The sequence below is a fragment of the Mobula birostris genome, chromosome 9 (assembly GCF_030028105.1).
Source record: "Mobula birostris isolate sMobBir1 chromosome 9, sMobBir1.hap1, whole genome shotgun sequence".
NCBI classification, from domain to species: domain Eukaryota; kingdom Metazoa; phylum Chordata; class Chondrichthyes; order Myliobatiformes; family Myliobatidae; genus Mobula; species Mobula birostris.
In genome coordinates, this window is record NC_092378.1 from 101,528,468 (window position 1) to 101,542,064 (window position 13,597).

At 45.6% G+C, this 13,597-nt stretch overlaps 1 protein-coding gene across 1 annotated transcript in view; it reads right to left on the reverse strand.

The window, feature by feature from the left end:
- The window catches only part of hs3st2 (heparan sulfate (glucosamine) 3-O-sulfotransferase 2), a 273,340-nt gene extending 263,080 nt beyond the window's left edge, over nt 1–10,260 (reverse strand). The window contains exon 1 of the mRNA XM_072269476.1: nt 9,707–10,260. Within this exon, the coding sequence (XP_072125577.1) occupies nt 9,707–10,260 (554 nt within the window). The remainder of the gene's footprint in view (nt 1–9,706) is intronic.
- Nucleotides 10,261–13,597: the final 3,337 nt, after the last annotated feature.

Below are 13,597 nucleotides of genomic sequence, written 5' to 3' on the forward strand. Positions count from 1 at the left end.
GTATGGATTTTCTGTCCATAGAACCCAATGCCAGCAACACGGTGAATGTCTTAGTCATCACGGACCACTACACTAGATATGCTCAGGCTTTTCCGACCAAGTACCAGAGGGCGACTACGGTGGCAAAAGTGTTATGGGAGAAGTAGTTCATGCATTATGGCCTTCCCCGGCGGATACATAGTGACCAGGGATGGGACTTTGAGAGTAAGCTCATCTATGAGTTACTGGGCTTGCTGGGGTTGAGAAATCGAGGACCACGCCCTATCATCCGCAAGGCGATCCCCAGCCTGAGAGGTTTAATCTGATCTTGCTTGACATGCTCGGGACTCTGGAGATCAGCAAGAAGAACAGATGGAGTCAACATATTAGGCATCTGGTTCACTGTTACAGCTGTACACACAATGAAGCTACTGGGTATTCGCTCTATTATCTGATGTTTGGGCGCGATGTGAGATTGCCCATTGACCTCTGTTTCGGGTCTGATGCGGGTGATGTACAGCCAAAGCCTTGCTTGAGGTATGTGTCTGATATGAGGAGAGAGCTGAAAAGGGCTTACGTATCGGCTGGGGTGGCGGCTGCCAGGCAGAGTTGGGGAAATAAGAGGAGGTATGACCAGAACGTGAAGTTCTCCCAACTCCTGCCGGGAGATAGCACCTGGGGAGCAGGGCGTGATCTCTACTGTTCTGGGGAGTTCTGTCACTGCTTTCTGCACTTGGATCGGGCTTTGTGTTTTGCAGGAAGGGTTGGCGAATTATCTGAGTGTCATGAGGGCATGACTAAATTCGGTTGGGGGAGAATGTAGGGTTCTCAGTAATATTAACTGTAATGTTAACTGTTAACTGCTAATAATAAGATGGCTTCTCTGTAAAGTTAACTGATGAGGTAATGTTCTTTGTAGCTGAAATGTTTGGATTGTAACTATAGATAACAGAGAACTAACCAATGGAAGTCATGTTATTCTATCTGTATGTGTGGGAACCTGAGTGAGTGCGTGGGATTTCAGCGAGGAGAGGTGAAGAGGAAGGACGTGCGGGAAGTGCTCTGGTGGACCACCGTGGTTGGTCCCAGTCCGAGGGTCGAGGAGTTCGGAGGAGATCGAATGGAGGAGAGAAGACTCTGTTCCTTGAGCTCCAACGATTGTGCAGAAACTGATTAACTCTGAGAAGTGTGGCACCTTTTTCTTTTATATTTGTTTCCCTGCTAACCACATAGTCACTGTAAGATTTATAAAGTGCAATCATTTAATCGTATCTTGTGTACTGTCTGATGTTTTACGTTGTGGGGTTTGTACTGGAGTGCATTACACGGCATCTACTCAAACATGAGACACAGTTTGGCGGGCAGATGGCGATTTCCCCTAGACGAATGGGAGGTGATAGCGCTGAGTGTTGCATAGGTAACTGTAGCAACTCATACTGATTAATGAGTGCCCCATGATCTCACTGAGCAAAGAATACTCATTGGTTCCAATCTCTCAACAAGATTAGGGACAAATTTGGTGAGAGAAAGAAGGAAGTAACTGATGTGATTGCGAAGGCACTAACAATGATCTTTCAAGAATCAATAGATTCTGGCATTGTACCAGATGACTGGAAAAATTCAAATGTTACTCTGCTATTAAGAAGGGTGGGAGGCAGCAGAAAGGAAACTATAGACCTGTTAGCCTGACATCAGTGGTTGGGAAGTTGTTGGAATTGATTGTTAGGGATGAGTTTACAGAGTACCTGGAGGCACATGACAAGATAGGCCAAAGCCAGCATGGTTTCATGAAAGGAAAATCCTGCCTGACAAACCCATTGCAATTCTTTGAAGAAATTACAGGCAGGGTAGATAAAGGCGATGCAGTAGACGTGGTGTACTTGGATTTTCAGAAGGCCTTTGACAAGGTGTTGCACATGAGGCTGCTTAGCAAGATAAGAGCCCATGGAATTACAGGGAAGTTACTAGCATGGGTGGAGCATTGGCTGGTTGGCAGAAAACAGAGAGTGGGAATAAAGGCATGCTATTCTGGCTGGCTGCCGGTTACCAGTGGAGTTCCACAGGGGTCGGTGTTGTGACCACTGCCTTTTTACGATCTACGTCAATGATTTGGACTATGGTATTAATGGATTTGTGGCTTAATTTGCCGATGATACAAAGATAGGTGGAGGAGTAGGTAGTGGTGAGGAAACAGAGAGCCTGCAGAGAGATTTAGTTAGTTTAGGGGAGTGGGCAAAGAAGTGGCAAATGAAATACAATGTTGGAAAGTGTATGGTCATGCACTTTTGTGGAAGAAATAAAGGGGCAGACTATTCTTTAGGTGGGGAGAGAATTCAAAATGCAGAGATGCAAAGGGACTTGGGAGTCCTTGTGCAAGATGCCCTAAAGGTTAACCACCAGGTTGAGTCGGTTGTGACGAAGGCAAATGCAATCTTGGCATTCATTTCTAGAGGTATAGAATACAAGAACAGGGATGTGATGTTGAGGCTCTATAAGGCACTCGTGAGACCACACTTGGAGTATTGTGTGCAGTTTTGGGCTCCTTATTTTAGAAAAGATATACTGACATTGGAGAGGCTTCAGAGAAGATTCACAAGAATGATTCCAGGAATGAAAGGGTTACCGTATGAAGAACGTCCGGCAGCTCTTGGGCTGTATTCCCTGCAGTTCCGGAGAATGAGGGGGATTTCATAGAAACATCCCAAATATTAAAAGGCCTGAACAGATTAGATATGGCAAAGTTATTTCCCATGGTAGGGGATTCTAGCGGGCACGACTTCAGGATTGAAGGACATCCATTTAGAACTGAGGTGTGGAGAAATTACTTTAGTCAGAGGGTGGTAAATCTGTGGAATTTGTTGTCACGAGTGGCTGTGGAGGCCAAGTCATTGGGTGCATTTAAGGCAGAGATAGATAGGTTCTTGATTAGCCAGGGCATCAAAGGGTATGGGGTGAAGGCAGGGGAGTGGGGATGACTGGATGAATTGGATCAGCCCATGATGGAATGGCGGAGCAGACTCAATGGGCCGAATGGCCTACTTCTGCTCCTATATCTTATGGTCTAAGTCCATTAATGCCCACCCGTCTATCCTTTACCACAGGCAAAGTGTATTAGAGAATTAAACTACTTCAGTGCCATCTAGCAATACTTGCCCAGTACTTCATGACAAAACCAACAGTGCTTTGTTTGTAACATTTATTTTGTGCTGTGCTCGAAGCAGTGGGCCAAAGTTAGCTGTAGGTCCATACAGCTATACAGAGAAAAACAGGCCCCAGGGCTCACTGAGTCCACACTGACCATCAAACAACCATCTGTGCTAGTCCCGTTCTTTCATTTCCCCCACATTTCCAATGTCCCCACGTTAGCTTGCAGATACATGTGAATTCATTTATTGGTAGGAGCATTGGGAATGGGGGTTGTTGAGGAAAAGGGTGAGACTGTTAGTGAGGGTGAGGTATGTCCAGTGCAGTAACTCAACCAAGCCCTGAAATTACAACGGTGTCACAGAGGGTCCATTTCAAACCAGTCTGCCCTGTGGGACACGACCATTGCTTTAATGGTCACATTTGAACAATGGAATTCCTTCCCTGTGGCTCAGCTGACTTCCTAAGTAGAACATCACCATAGCAGATGTTTCAAGCATAGGAATTGATATCTTACATTTTGATTTAGTCTGGCCTCTGCTTTATTTAATGCTGTTGTTTTGATATACATAAACAAGACTCTGTGAATGGATTAGTTGTGCATTGGGAGAAACTGACCTACTTCACAGAGTCTGATATGGAAACTGACTGCAGTTCCTGATGAGGCTCTTTAATCTTCTCCCCTCCTTTTTCCAGCTTTTCTCCAAAGGAATGCAGATCCCAGTGAGATAGTGCTGCTCCTCACGTTCTCACACGTGGCATCAGACAGCAAATATCAGTAATGCATATGTCCGTGGGGAGATCAGAGTCAAGGCCGAATCATTATTCATCTTGTGAACATTTTCCTTTTAAGGGTCACAATCTTGTTTCCCTCTCTAGTCTGGAGCCAATGAAGTGAGTTCTGGCTCACACAGTATAGCTGCCCTGAGGTTAATTTTGTTCCATGCAGGTAACTGCTCAGCTAGGATGGGAGATTCCCCAGTCAGCCATTGGACTGGCTACAGTTTATCTTTTAACTAGTTACCCAATTTATTTTTGAAACAAGGAGAGAGAGAGGGGGAGAGGGGGAGAGGGGAAGAGAAGGAAAGGTTAAGAGTGGGAGAAGTAGGTGGGAAGGAAGAGAAGAGAGAGCTCTAGGAAAGGAGGGAAGAAGAGAAAGTAAAAGAGAATGAGAGAATAAACGGAGGAAGGAAAGGTTGGAACGTGGAATAAACTCGTCACAGAATTCATTCATTGCAATCATTGTGAGATGGCTGTATACGTATTTCTAATTGTTTTTGGATTACAGTGCTCATAAAAAGGATATATTTTTTAATGTTACAATTTTAAGAATAAATAAGACAAGCATTGATGAGAAGCTTCCGTATCCTTAAATTAGAACAGAAATGTTCAAGATTAGTCAAATCACAAATTAAAATTTTTTCCTACATTGCTTCCTTAGTTCCAGCACTTAATATTTATGACATTGATCAATGAGAGGACCAACCCATCTGGGCTGGGTTCCATCCTCCCACATTGAAACAGAATTAGAGCTGCTTTCAGAGTTTACCAAGCTCCAGCAAATAACTTATTTAATCAATCAACGACTGTAAAGTGTCCAGTTATTCCCATACTGAATCCAAAGTATTACCATAACTGTTCATACCAAGTCACAGAGCACATCTCATACCAATCAACAGGTAGAGCCAGGCCTCTCCGCACTGCAAGCCATACCCATTTCATTCCCAAATGGCACCTATAACTAGGTGCATAGCATTCCTATCTGTATCTTTAACCAAGCCTACAGAATAGCAGATCCACACGCTTCTTACGAACCTGCTCAAACTGTGCCCATGAACATGCCTACGATGAACCCATAATCACGATCACAGCATTCCCGTTCTCAGTGTATAACCACATCAATGTGAACCATATCAATGCTGTGGCAAAACCATGCCAGTACCATTCCTATTCTTCACATGTAACCCTATCCATACCAGTCCTATGACCATATCCATACTGTGCTCACAAGACGCCTATAATTAGGTGGCATGGTAGTGTAGTGGTTTTACAGTGCAGGCGACCGGGGTTCAATTCCTGCCGCTGCCTGTCAGGAGTTTGTACGTTCTCCCTGTGACCATGTGGGTTTCCTGTGTCGCTCCGCTTTCCTCCCACAGTCCAAAGACGTACGGGTTGGTTGGTTAATTGGCCATTGTAAATTGTCCCGTGATTAGGCCAGGGTTAAACTGGTGGGATTACTGGTTATCGCAGCTCGAGGGGTTGGAAGGAGCTATTCCATCCTGTACCTCAATAAATAAAAAAATAAACTAAATATCCTTTTCATATTGTACTATACTCTTCTCATACCATACCAAGCCCCTGCTGTAACTATAATCAAAGTGATATCACTCCCGTTCTGTATCTACAGTCTGCTACACACTCACGTAGTGCCTATAATCACATCCAACCTGTCTCTTTAACCATGCCTATGTTATGCTCCAACTGCTTTTCTAAATGGCATCGTATTATTGCCACACTGTGCGTATAAGAACCAGATACAGGAGCAGAAACAGGCCACTTAACCCGCGGTTTCTGCTCTTCACCATTCAATTTCTGAGCCTTTATCTCAGCTCCATTTTCCTGCATTAAAACTATATCCTTTGATTCCGTTAATCTGTCTTGAATATACCCAGCAACTGAGCATTGACAGTTGAGATAGAGAATGACAATGATTCACTATGATTTGGACGAAGACACTTCTTCTCATTTCTGTCTTGAATAGCTGCTCTTTTATGGACAGATTGTGCCCCTATGTTTCAGCCACACCTTTCAGAGGAAATACCAGCTTTACATTTACCCTGTCAGGCACAGTCTCCTTCTCAAGACCCTGTTCAATTGAAGCAAGATGCTTCTACCCTTGTACTCAAAATCATCCTGCGGTAAAGGCAAGATATGTTTGCTTTGCTAGTTGCTTACTGTACCTACATGTTAACTTATTGATTCATGCACAGGGACACCCAGGTCTCTCCGAACTTGAACAGCTTTCTTTTTCTCAGCTTTTGAAAAATAACTCTATCATTTTATTTCTTCTACTAGAGCAGATGACATTAATATTTCTGCCTGCCATGAACCTACCATGAACCTTCTGCTGTGGACTGGTTAACAGACAGAAAACAAAAGGTAGGAATAAAGAGAACATTTATGGGCTGGAAGACTATGACAAGTGGAATGCTGTAGGGATCAGTGGTGGGGCCCACTTGTTCAATGACTGGAATAAGGGTACAGAGTGACAGTTCAGGCTATGAGGAGGTTGGAAACGGGTTTCAACAGATAGATGTTTCATTGAGATTCATCTGTATCCTCATTGCAGTCCATAATGTCACTGACCATTGAATTGTCAACTCACCAGGATGTGTTACACTTGATCCCAGCATCCAAATCACCGATAAAGTGTAGAATGAACTGCTAGGACCCCAATATATACATGTACCTGTCTGGCACTTATCTATTATAACTTCACAGCCTGAAAATGATCTGTTTTTTCCCTTTTGTTTTATGTGCATTAACTAATTCTCAGTTCACACTAAAATAATGCCCCTAATACAGGCACTGTAATTGTGTGTGGCACTATATTGAAGGTTTCTGATTAAACAAATACACCCCATCAAATGGTTCATGCTGATCTATTCTAGTAATTACCATTTTAATCTCTCTTTTCTAACTTTCTGTTGACTCTACCAAACCTTACTATTATCTCTGGAGTGTTTTTTTAAAGCTGATTGGACTATAGTTCCTTATTTTCACTCTCCTTCCTTTTCTAAAGACTGGGGTTATGTTTATTATCTTTTAATGCACAGGAGTCATTCTAGATTATATGAAACTTGGAAATGCATCCAGTATTTCTATAGCCATTTTCTCCAACACCCTATGATATAGTTCCAAGGGATTTAGTGCCTTTAAATCTTGCAAGGATATCTTCTTCTATCTTAGCTTTTATCAAAGGGAATTTATTTCAACTCATCATTCACAGCTGACCTATTGCCCTCTACTATTTCCAAGAGATTTACTGTGTCCTTTTTCCCTGTGAAGACAGACACAAAATGTAATTAATTTCTCTGCCACTTACTTATTTCCTGAGATTATTTCTCTAGTCTTACTCTTTAAGGGACCCACATTTTAGCAGATCTTTTCCAGTTACTTTTCAATGGAAGTTCTACAGACAAGCTAAATTTTATTATTTTTCTTTGTTTTTATTTTTTTCACTAGTCCATTCTCATATTAGCTATCATCTCTTGTCAACTAGATCCACCCATTCCTTGCCAGCTTTTGTTCTATTTGCCTTCACCTCTTTTACTGGCCACTTCCTCTATGAGGAAGGGGCTCGACCTGAAACGTTGGCAGTCCATTTCCTTCCACAGATGCTGCCTGACCCACTGATCTCCTCCAGCTATTTTTTTTTGCTCCAGATTCGAGCTCCACAGTTTCTTTGTGTCTTCATATAATGTTTATCTTTCCATATCAATGCCTTGGTTCTTCTTTGCAGAATTCAGAAATGCTATCAACTTTCACTGTTGCTGTTTATTTTCATCTTTGATATTGTTAGCTACTGCTCGACCATTTTTCAAGTCATTTTATATATCCTAAAATAATATATTGCTGGTAGGCAAGTATTAATTCTTTAGAGGTTCACCCATTGCTTGTTTATGTCATAACTTTCAGCGTAGCTGTTTAAACTACAACAGCCAGTCCACAATTTGAGCCTTTCTAACTCACTTCATTCAGATTTAAGTTTAAATTAAATCACTTAGAGTTTTAATGTAAAACTCTATCATACGATGATCACTGCTCACTAAAGGTCCTTAACTAGCAGATTAACCCTTTCTCATTACACATAGCACTTTATAAACAGACTTGTTCCCACTTCATATAATCTAGAAATTCCTGTCCCACACTGTTGCTGCTCATTTAGTTTGCCCAATGTTTGGTAAGATCAAGCCCTGCCATGTCCAATCCCTACTTCGACTGTGCCCCAGTTATGCTCATATTGTATCTGTAATCATGCTCATACTTTACACAGTGCTAAAACACACTCAGCACACACAGTGCATCCAGCACCTCTCACCTCACCCAGAGTCTACCTGTACCACACCTGTGATTATGCCCATGGCAAATCTGGGCTATACCTTTAACCATGCCCATTCTGTGTCCGAGCCATGCCCTAAGGCAGTCCTACATTGAGTTCAATGCTGACTGGCAACTCCTGCCACGTTGCTGGTACCAAACTGTATTGGGCTCTGCTGTATTGGTGCCATGCTGCTGGTACCAACTGTATTGGGCTCTGCTGTATTGGTGCCACGCTGCTGGTACCAACTGTATTGGGCTCTGCTGTATTGGTGCCACGCTGCTGGTACCAACTGTATTGGGCTCTGCTGTATTGGTGCCACGCTGCTGGTACCAACTGTATTGGGCTCTGCTGTATTGGTGCCATGCTGCTGGTACCAACTGTATTGGGCTCTGCTGTATTGGTGCCACGCTGCTGGTACCAACTGTATTGGGCTCTGCTGTATTGGTGCCACGCTGCTGGTATCAACTGTATTGGGCTCTGCTGTATTGGTGCCACGCTGTTGGTACCAACTGTATTGGGAGCCTGCTACACAGGCAAAGCTTGCTCTCCATATCATACTGCCCAGGCTTGTATATCTAGATCAGCTAGGATGGAATATCCATGGTCAACTCTGACCGACAGAGACCCCAGACTGTGCCCATGCTGCATCAATGACCGTGCTCAACTTTATGTTACCATCTGGCATCAGTAACCATGTCCACACCATGCCAATCAGGGTCCTATAATCATTCCCATTCAATACTCATAATGTGCCAATAACATATCTGTAGCACACCTATAACCATGGCTATTCAATGCCAATTCTACACCAGTAAGTATGTCTATTCACACCACCCATGCCCAAACCTGAGTCATATTGACATTACGCCATACCGTACCTGTAACCATTCCAAACACATGGTGGTATGGTATGGATAACCTGACCCATTCTGCACTATCAGAGAGAACATGACTGTAGCAATACTGAACCATGCCAATTGTGTTCCTGAACCATGTCCATTCTCTGTTTATTGTCAAACTATCCCTATACCATGCACATAATATATCCATTGTCCAAGCCTTGCCCATACCATAATAATATTGTGTCTTTATTGACATACCTAGAGCAGGTTTAAGGTCATATACAGATTATACCCCTACTGCATCAGATTGTACCCATAACCATGACCATATCATTCAACCTAGAGACATGCCTGTGCCCTATGCATTGTGCCTATCTGCATTCTTATGTTGTACTCAGACCTGCCCTATCATACCCACATGTCACCCATAACCATATCCATTCTTTACCCAGTCCACAACCACTCTTTTCACTGATTACACCAGTAGCACATTTGTACTGAAACCTTATATTGGATATTGCCCATACTGAACCTAAACAGTATCCATACTGTGCCCAGCCAATTCCCACCTTATGCCCATAGTGCCCCCATTCGACTCGCTGCCTATACCGAATCGGTACCGGCCCAACACCTTTACCTGTACCAGTCCAGGCCTTTTTCATGGTGTCTGTCGAAGAAGTGAGGCTCGGTGCCCAGTGCTCTCACGTCGGGGTGGACGCGGATGAACTCCAGCACGGCCCGCGTGCCTCCTTTCTTCACGCCGACGATGATAGCCCGTGGCAGTCGCTTGTTGCCCACTCTGGCAGTGGCGTTGCCGCTCCTGTCCCGCGGGTGGGAAGGCGATGCCAGCGCCGCCGGGGTGAGCGCCCTGTTGGTAGGGCGCTCCTCGGCAGGGTCCGCTTGGGGGAGACCGCCTTGCTCTTGGCCCCCTCCGCCGCGGCTCTTAGCCGCCGGCACCTCGTTTGCACAGTACTGGGACTTGTGCAGGAGTTTCTTGGGCGGCACGGCTTGCATCAAGTAACATGCTCGATCTTCCGCGAAGCCAAGCGGTCTCTGCATGATGGGGTGGGCGCAGAAAAGGAGGTTGTAGAACAGGTACGTGAAGCAAAGGGACAGACTGAAGATGAACAGCACCCTGCGACTTAACCGGGAGGAAGGCGGCGCCACTCGAATGGACGGTCTAGATGCCATGGCTGGAGGCAGCTCGCCAGAGGCACTCCAACATGATTTTGGCTCAGGACGTGCGGAACATACCTTAGGACATCTGTGCCGAGCAGGGGGCGAAGCGGGTCCTGGGGGGTGGAATTATAATCAGGTGAGGTGAGTACTTAGTGGGAGTCCAGCAGGACGAGTCGAGCACCGTCCTGGGATATCAGGTTATTCATCCCAAATCAATCCGGTAACTCCTGCATCGAGACGGTTCGGTCTCGGCGTACATACCGGCTCTTCGATCGCCGCCACCTCAGTAAAAACCTGACATCGCATGGAAATCAAAATCTCCTCCCTCTCTCCCCTCCGTAACCTCCACACACACAAATTCTTTCCGCTGACAGGTCTCGGACTCTCGAGCCGCCTGTAAAGCGTTAAACGACGTGCAGAACCGTGCTCAACCGCGGGCTCCAATGCATTCCAAGGACGAGTTGTCCCACTGGACTCGTGTCTCCAGGTAGCCCGAGAGCGAACCGCCACTGCCAGCTCTGCCCTTCTGACTGGGAGCTCTCTGCTTTCCAGGCTCTGCTCCTGGACGTTGTTGCAAAATTGCCCGGGAATGCCAATGCAGGAGACCGAGAGATATGAATATTTAAACGTGCCGTCCCCGCGCTCCCTGACGTTCCGCGTTCTTTCTCCACCCGATGCTTTCTAGTTACGGAGACCTGCGCTGCCGGAGCTCGGAGGAGCAGCGTACCGGCACCAGCGTTTCAGCACGGGCGCTGCCTCTCCCCACAACTCGACAGGGCAAGGGGGAGAACACAGGGCAAAGTGTGTGTGTGTGTGTGTGTGTGTGTGTGTGTGTGTGTGTGTGTGTGTGTGTGTGTGTGTGTGTGTGTGTGTGTGTGTGTGTGAGAGAGAGAGAGAGAGAGAGTGTGAGAGGGAGACAGAGAGACAGACGGAGAAAGAGACAGAGAGATAGAGATAGAGAGAGAAAGAGAGTGAGAGAGACAGAATGACAGAGTCAGACAGAGAGAGAGACAGGCAGGGAGAGACACAGAGGGAGAGAGATAGAGAGAAAGAGAGAGAGAGATGGACGAGGAAAGGGAGGGAGGCAGAAACTCGCAACAAGATGAGGTGAATGGGAGTAGGAGGAAGATTGTGGTCGGAGAGACAAGCAAACGTGACTTTGAGGGACGAGGGTAACTTCTGAGTGTGGGGAAGGAGAGGTTATAGGAGTTGTGTCCTACAGCAACCATCGCATTCCACTTCAGGGCACTCCGAAGAAGTCTGCAGCTAGCCAAGTGCAGTGTTGGTGTAATTACTGGTTGGGGACCAATCTGAGCACAGAATGATCCCACAATTAACAGCTCGCTGAATCTGCCTTTAGAAATCTTAACGAGGCATTACTCTGGACAATGGGAACAGCTCTTGCCCTTTCGGCAACAGATTTGTTCGCCGCCGACGTGTTGCGCACCTAAATCGTGTAGCCACCCCGACTCCGAGAGCTCACGGGAAAAAGCGCTCTTCAGCGCCCCCTCGAGGCCACAGTGGAGGGTCCGCTTCACAGGTTTGCGCTCAACATTCCCAACGGGCCCGGCATCACGTCTTTAAGAAGGGAGGTGCGATCGGGGGCGGGGGGCTACTCAGCCCGTCGAGTTTGCTCTCCTTTCAGTGAGAACACCATGGACCCGTGCTTCAACAACTTATTCCAACTCTTACCGTTCTCCGATTTAAACCCATTCGTCCAGGTTTAACATTTTCTTTGAACCCCTGTCTCGAAATCTCATTCATTGGATCAAAACTGTACTTCATTTGCTGTGGGCTACGTTGGGGGTCCTCAAGTGGAATGGGAGGGGTGCTGAAGAATACTGCTCCTGTTAACTCCCTTTCCCCCCATACTCAAACTCTGCCCAAGCTTCTCTTCTCTCCACAAAGTCCACCCTGCAGGCCCCAAATTGTGACCCACCTTCATCATATTCTGTCTTTCAGTCCACAGCCTCCCAATCCCATTCCTCCTGAAAAACTCCGCTTGGTCTCATATCTCCAACCTATCTTTCTTGCCTCTGAGCAAATTTCCAGCTCCCTCTCCCTCCTTTCAGATGTCAATCTGAACTTATGTTTCATGTTATTTTTCAGTCCTCACTCACTATGAGAGGGAGTAGTTCATGTCTGTTCCACCCCCTCAGCCCTTTAGATAACACTTCAAAGTTCGAATTTACTTATGCATATGGCCAGTTGCTATTGCCTACCTTATAGATTAACATCTGAAGGTCTTATATCATTATGGTGAAGTATGCATTTGGTTCTTTCCCAAGAGCTGTGCTTAAATTGCAACTCCCCGGAGGTCAATACACCTACCTGGATCATAATGCTCACCTTCAGAGATTAAAACTAACCATCCATTACATTTAAATTAGTATTGTCTCAATCATACTTTGGTGTTTTCCTCACCCCAAATCTCTCCCCTCTGTCGCAGTTCCCAGCATTCAGTAATTTGAAAACAATTTGTTCTTCTCTGGGTTTCACAGTGGATGGTCTTGCCTGATCCTACACTTGAACGGACCTGGCCTCATCATTTAGTCTCTCAGCAACACTCTCCAACCTTTGGCTTCAGTCTATAATAGTTCAGTGCCATGGGGCTTGGACGCACCTGCAACGTTAAATACACATCTCCTAATTATCCCATGCAGGGTTTGCGTAGGAGCGGCAGGCGAGGGAGGAAACAGAAGTTTGGAAGAATGAGAATAGATTTGACTGGAAAATGTCACATTCTTGATAGGGTGGATCACAAGAGACCTCAAATGCTAGAAATCCTTAGCAAAGCGCACAAACTTGCTGGAGGAACTCAGCAGGTCAGGCAGCATCAGCAGAGGGAAATGAATAGCTGATTTTTCAGGCAAGACCCCTTATCAGGGAATGATGTGAGAAGCTGAGAGGTGATAGGTGAAAGATGCAAAGGGCTGAAGGAGAGGGAATTGGATAGGTGAGGACAACAGACAATGGAATAAAGAAAAGTACATAGAACATAGAACATAGAAAAGTACAGCACAGTACAGGCCTTTTGGCCCACAATTTTGTGCCAACCCTCAAACCCTGCCTCCCATATAAGCCCCCACCTTAAATTCCTCCATATATCTGTCTAGTAGTCTCTTAAACTTCAGGTGGGGAACAATTGGGAAGAGATTGGCAGGCTGTGGGAAGGGGAGGTGAAGAGAGGGAGTGAGAGGGCCACAGGAATGAGGGAAAACAAAGTGGGGGTGAGGGGGTTGGGAAGGGAAACAGAGGACATTTGAATTTTGAGAAATTGCTGTTAATGCTGTCAGGTTGGAGAATAAGAGAAAGACTAAGCCAGAATAAGAGTTGTTCTTCTTCAGCA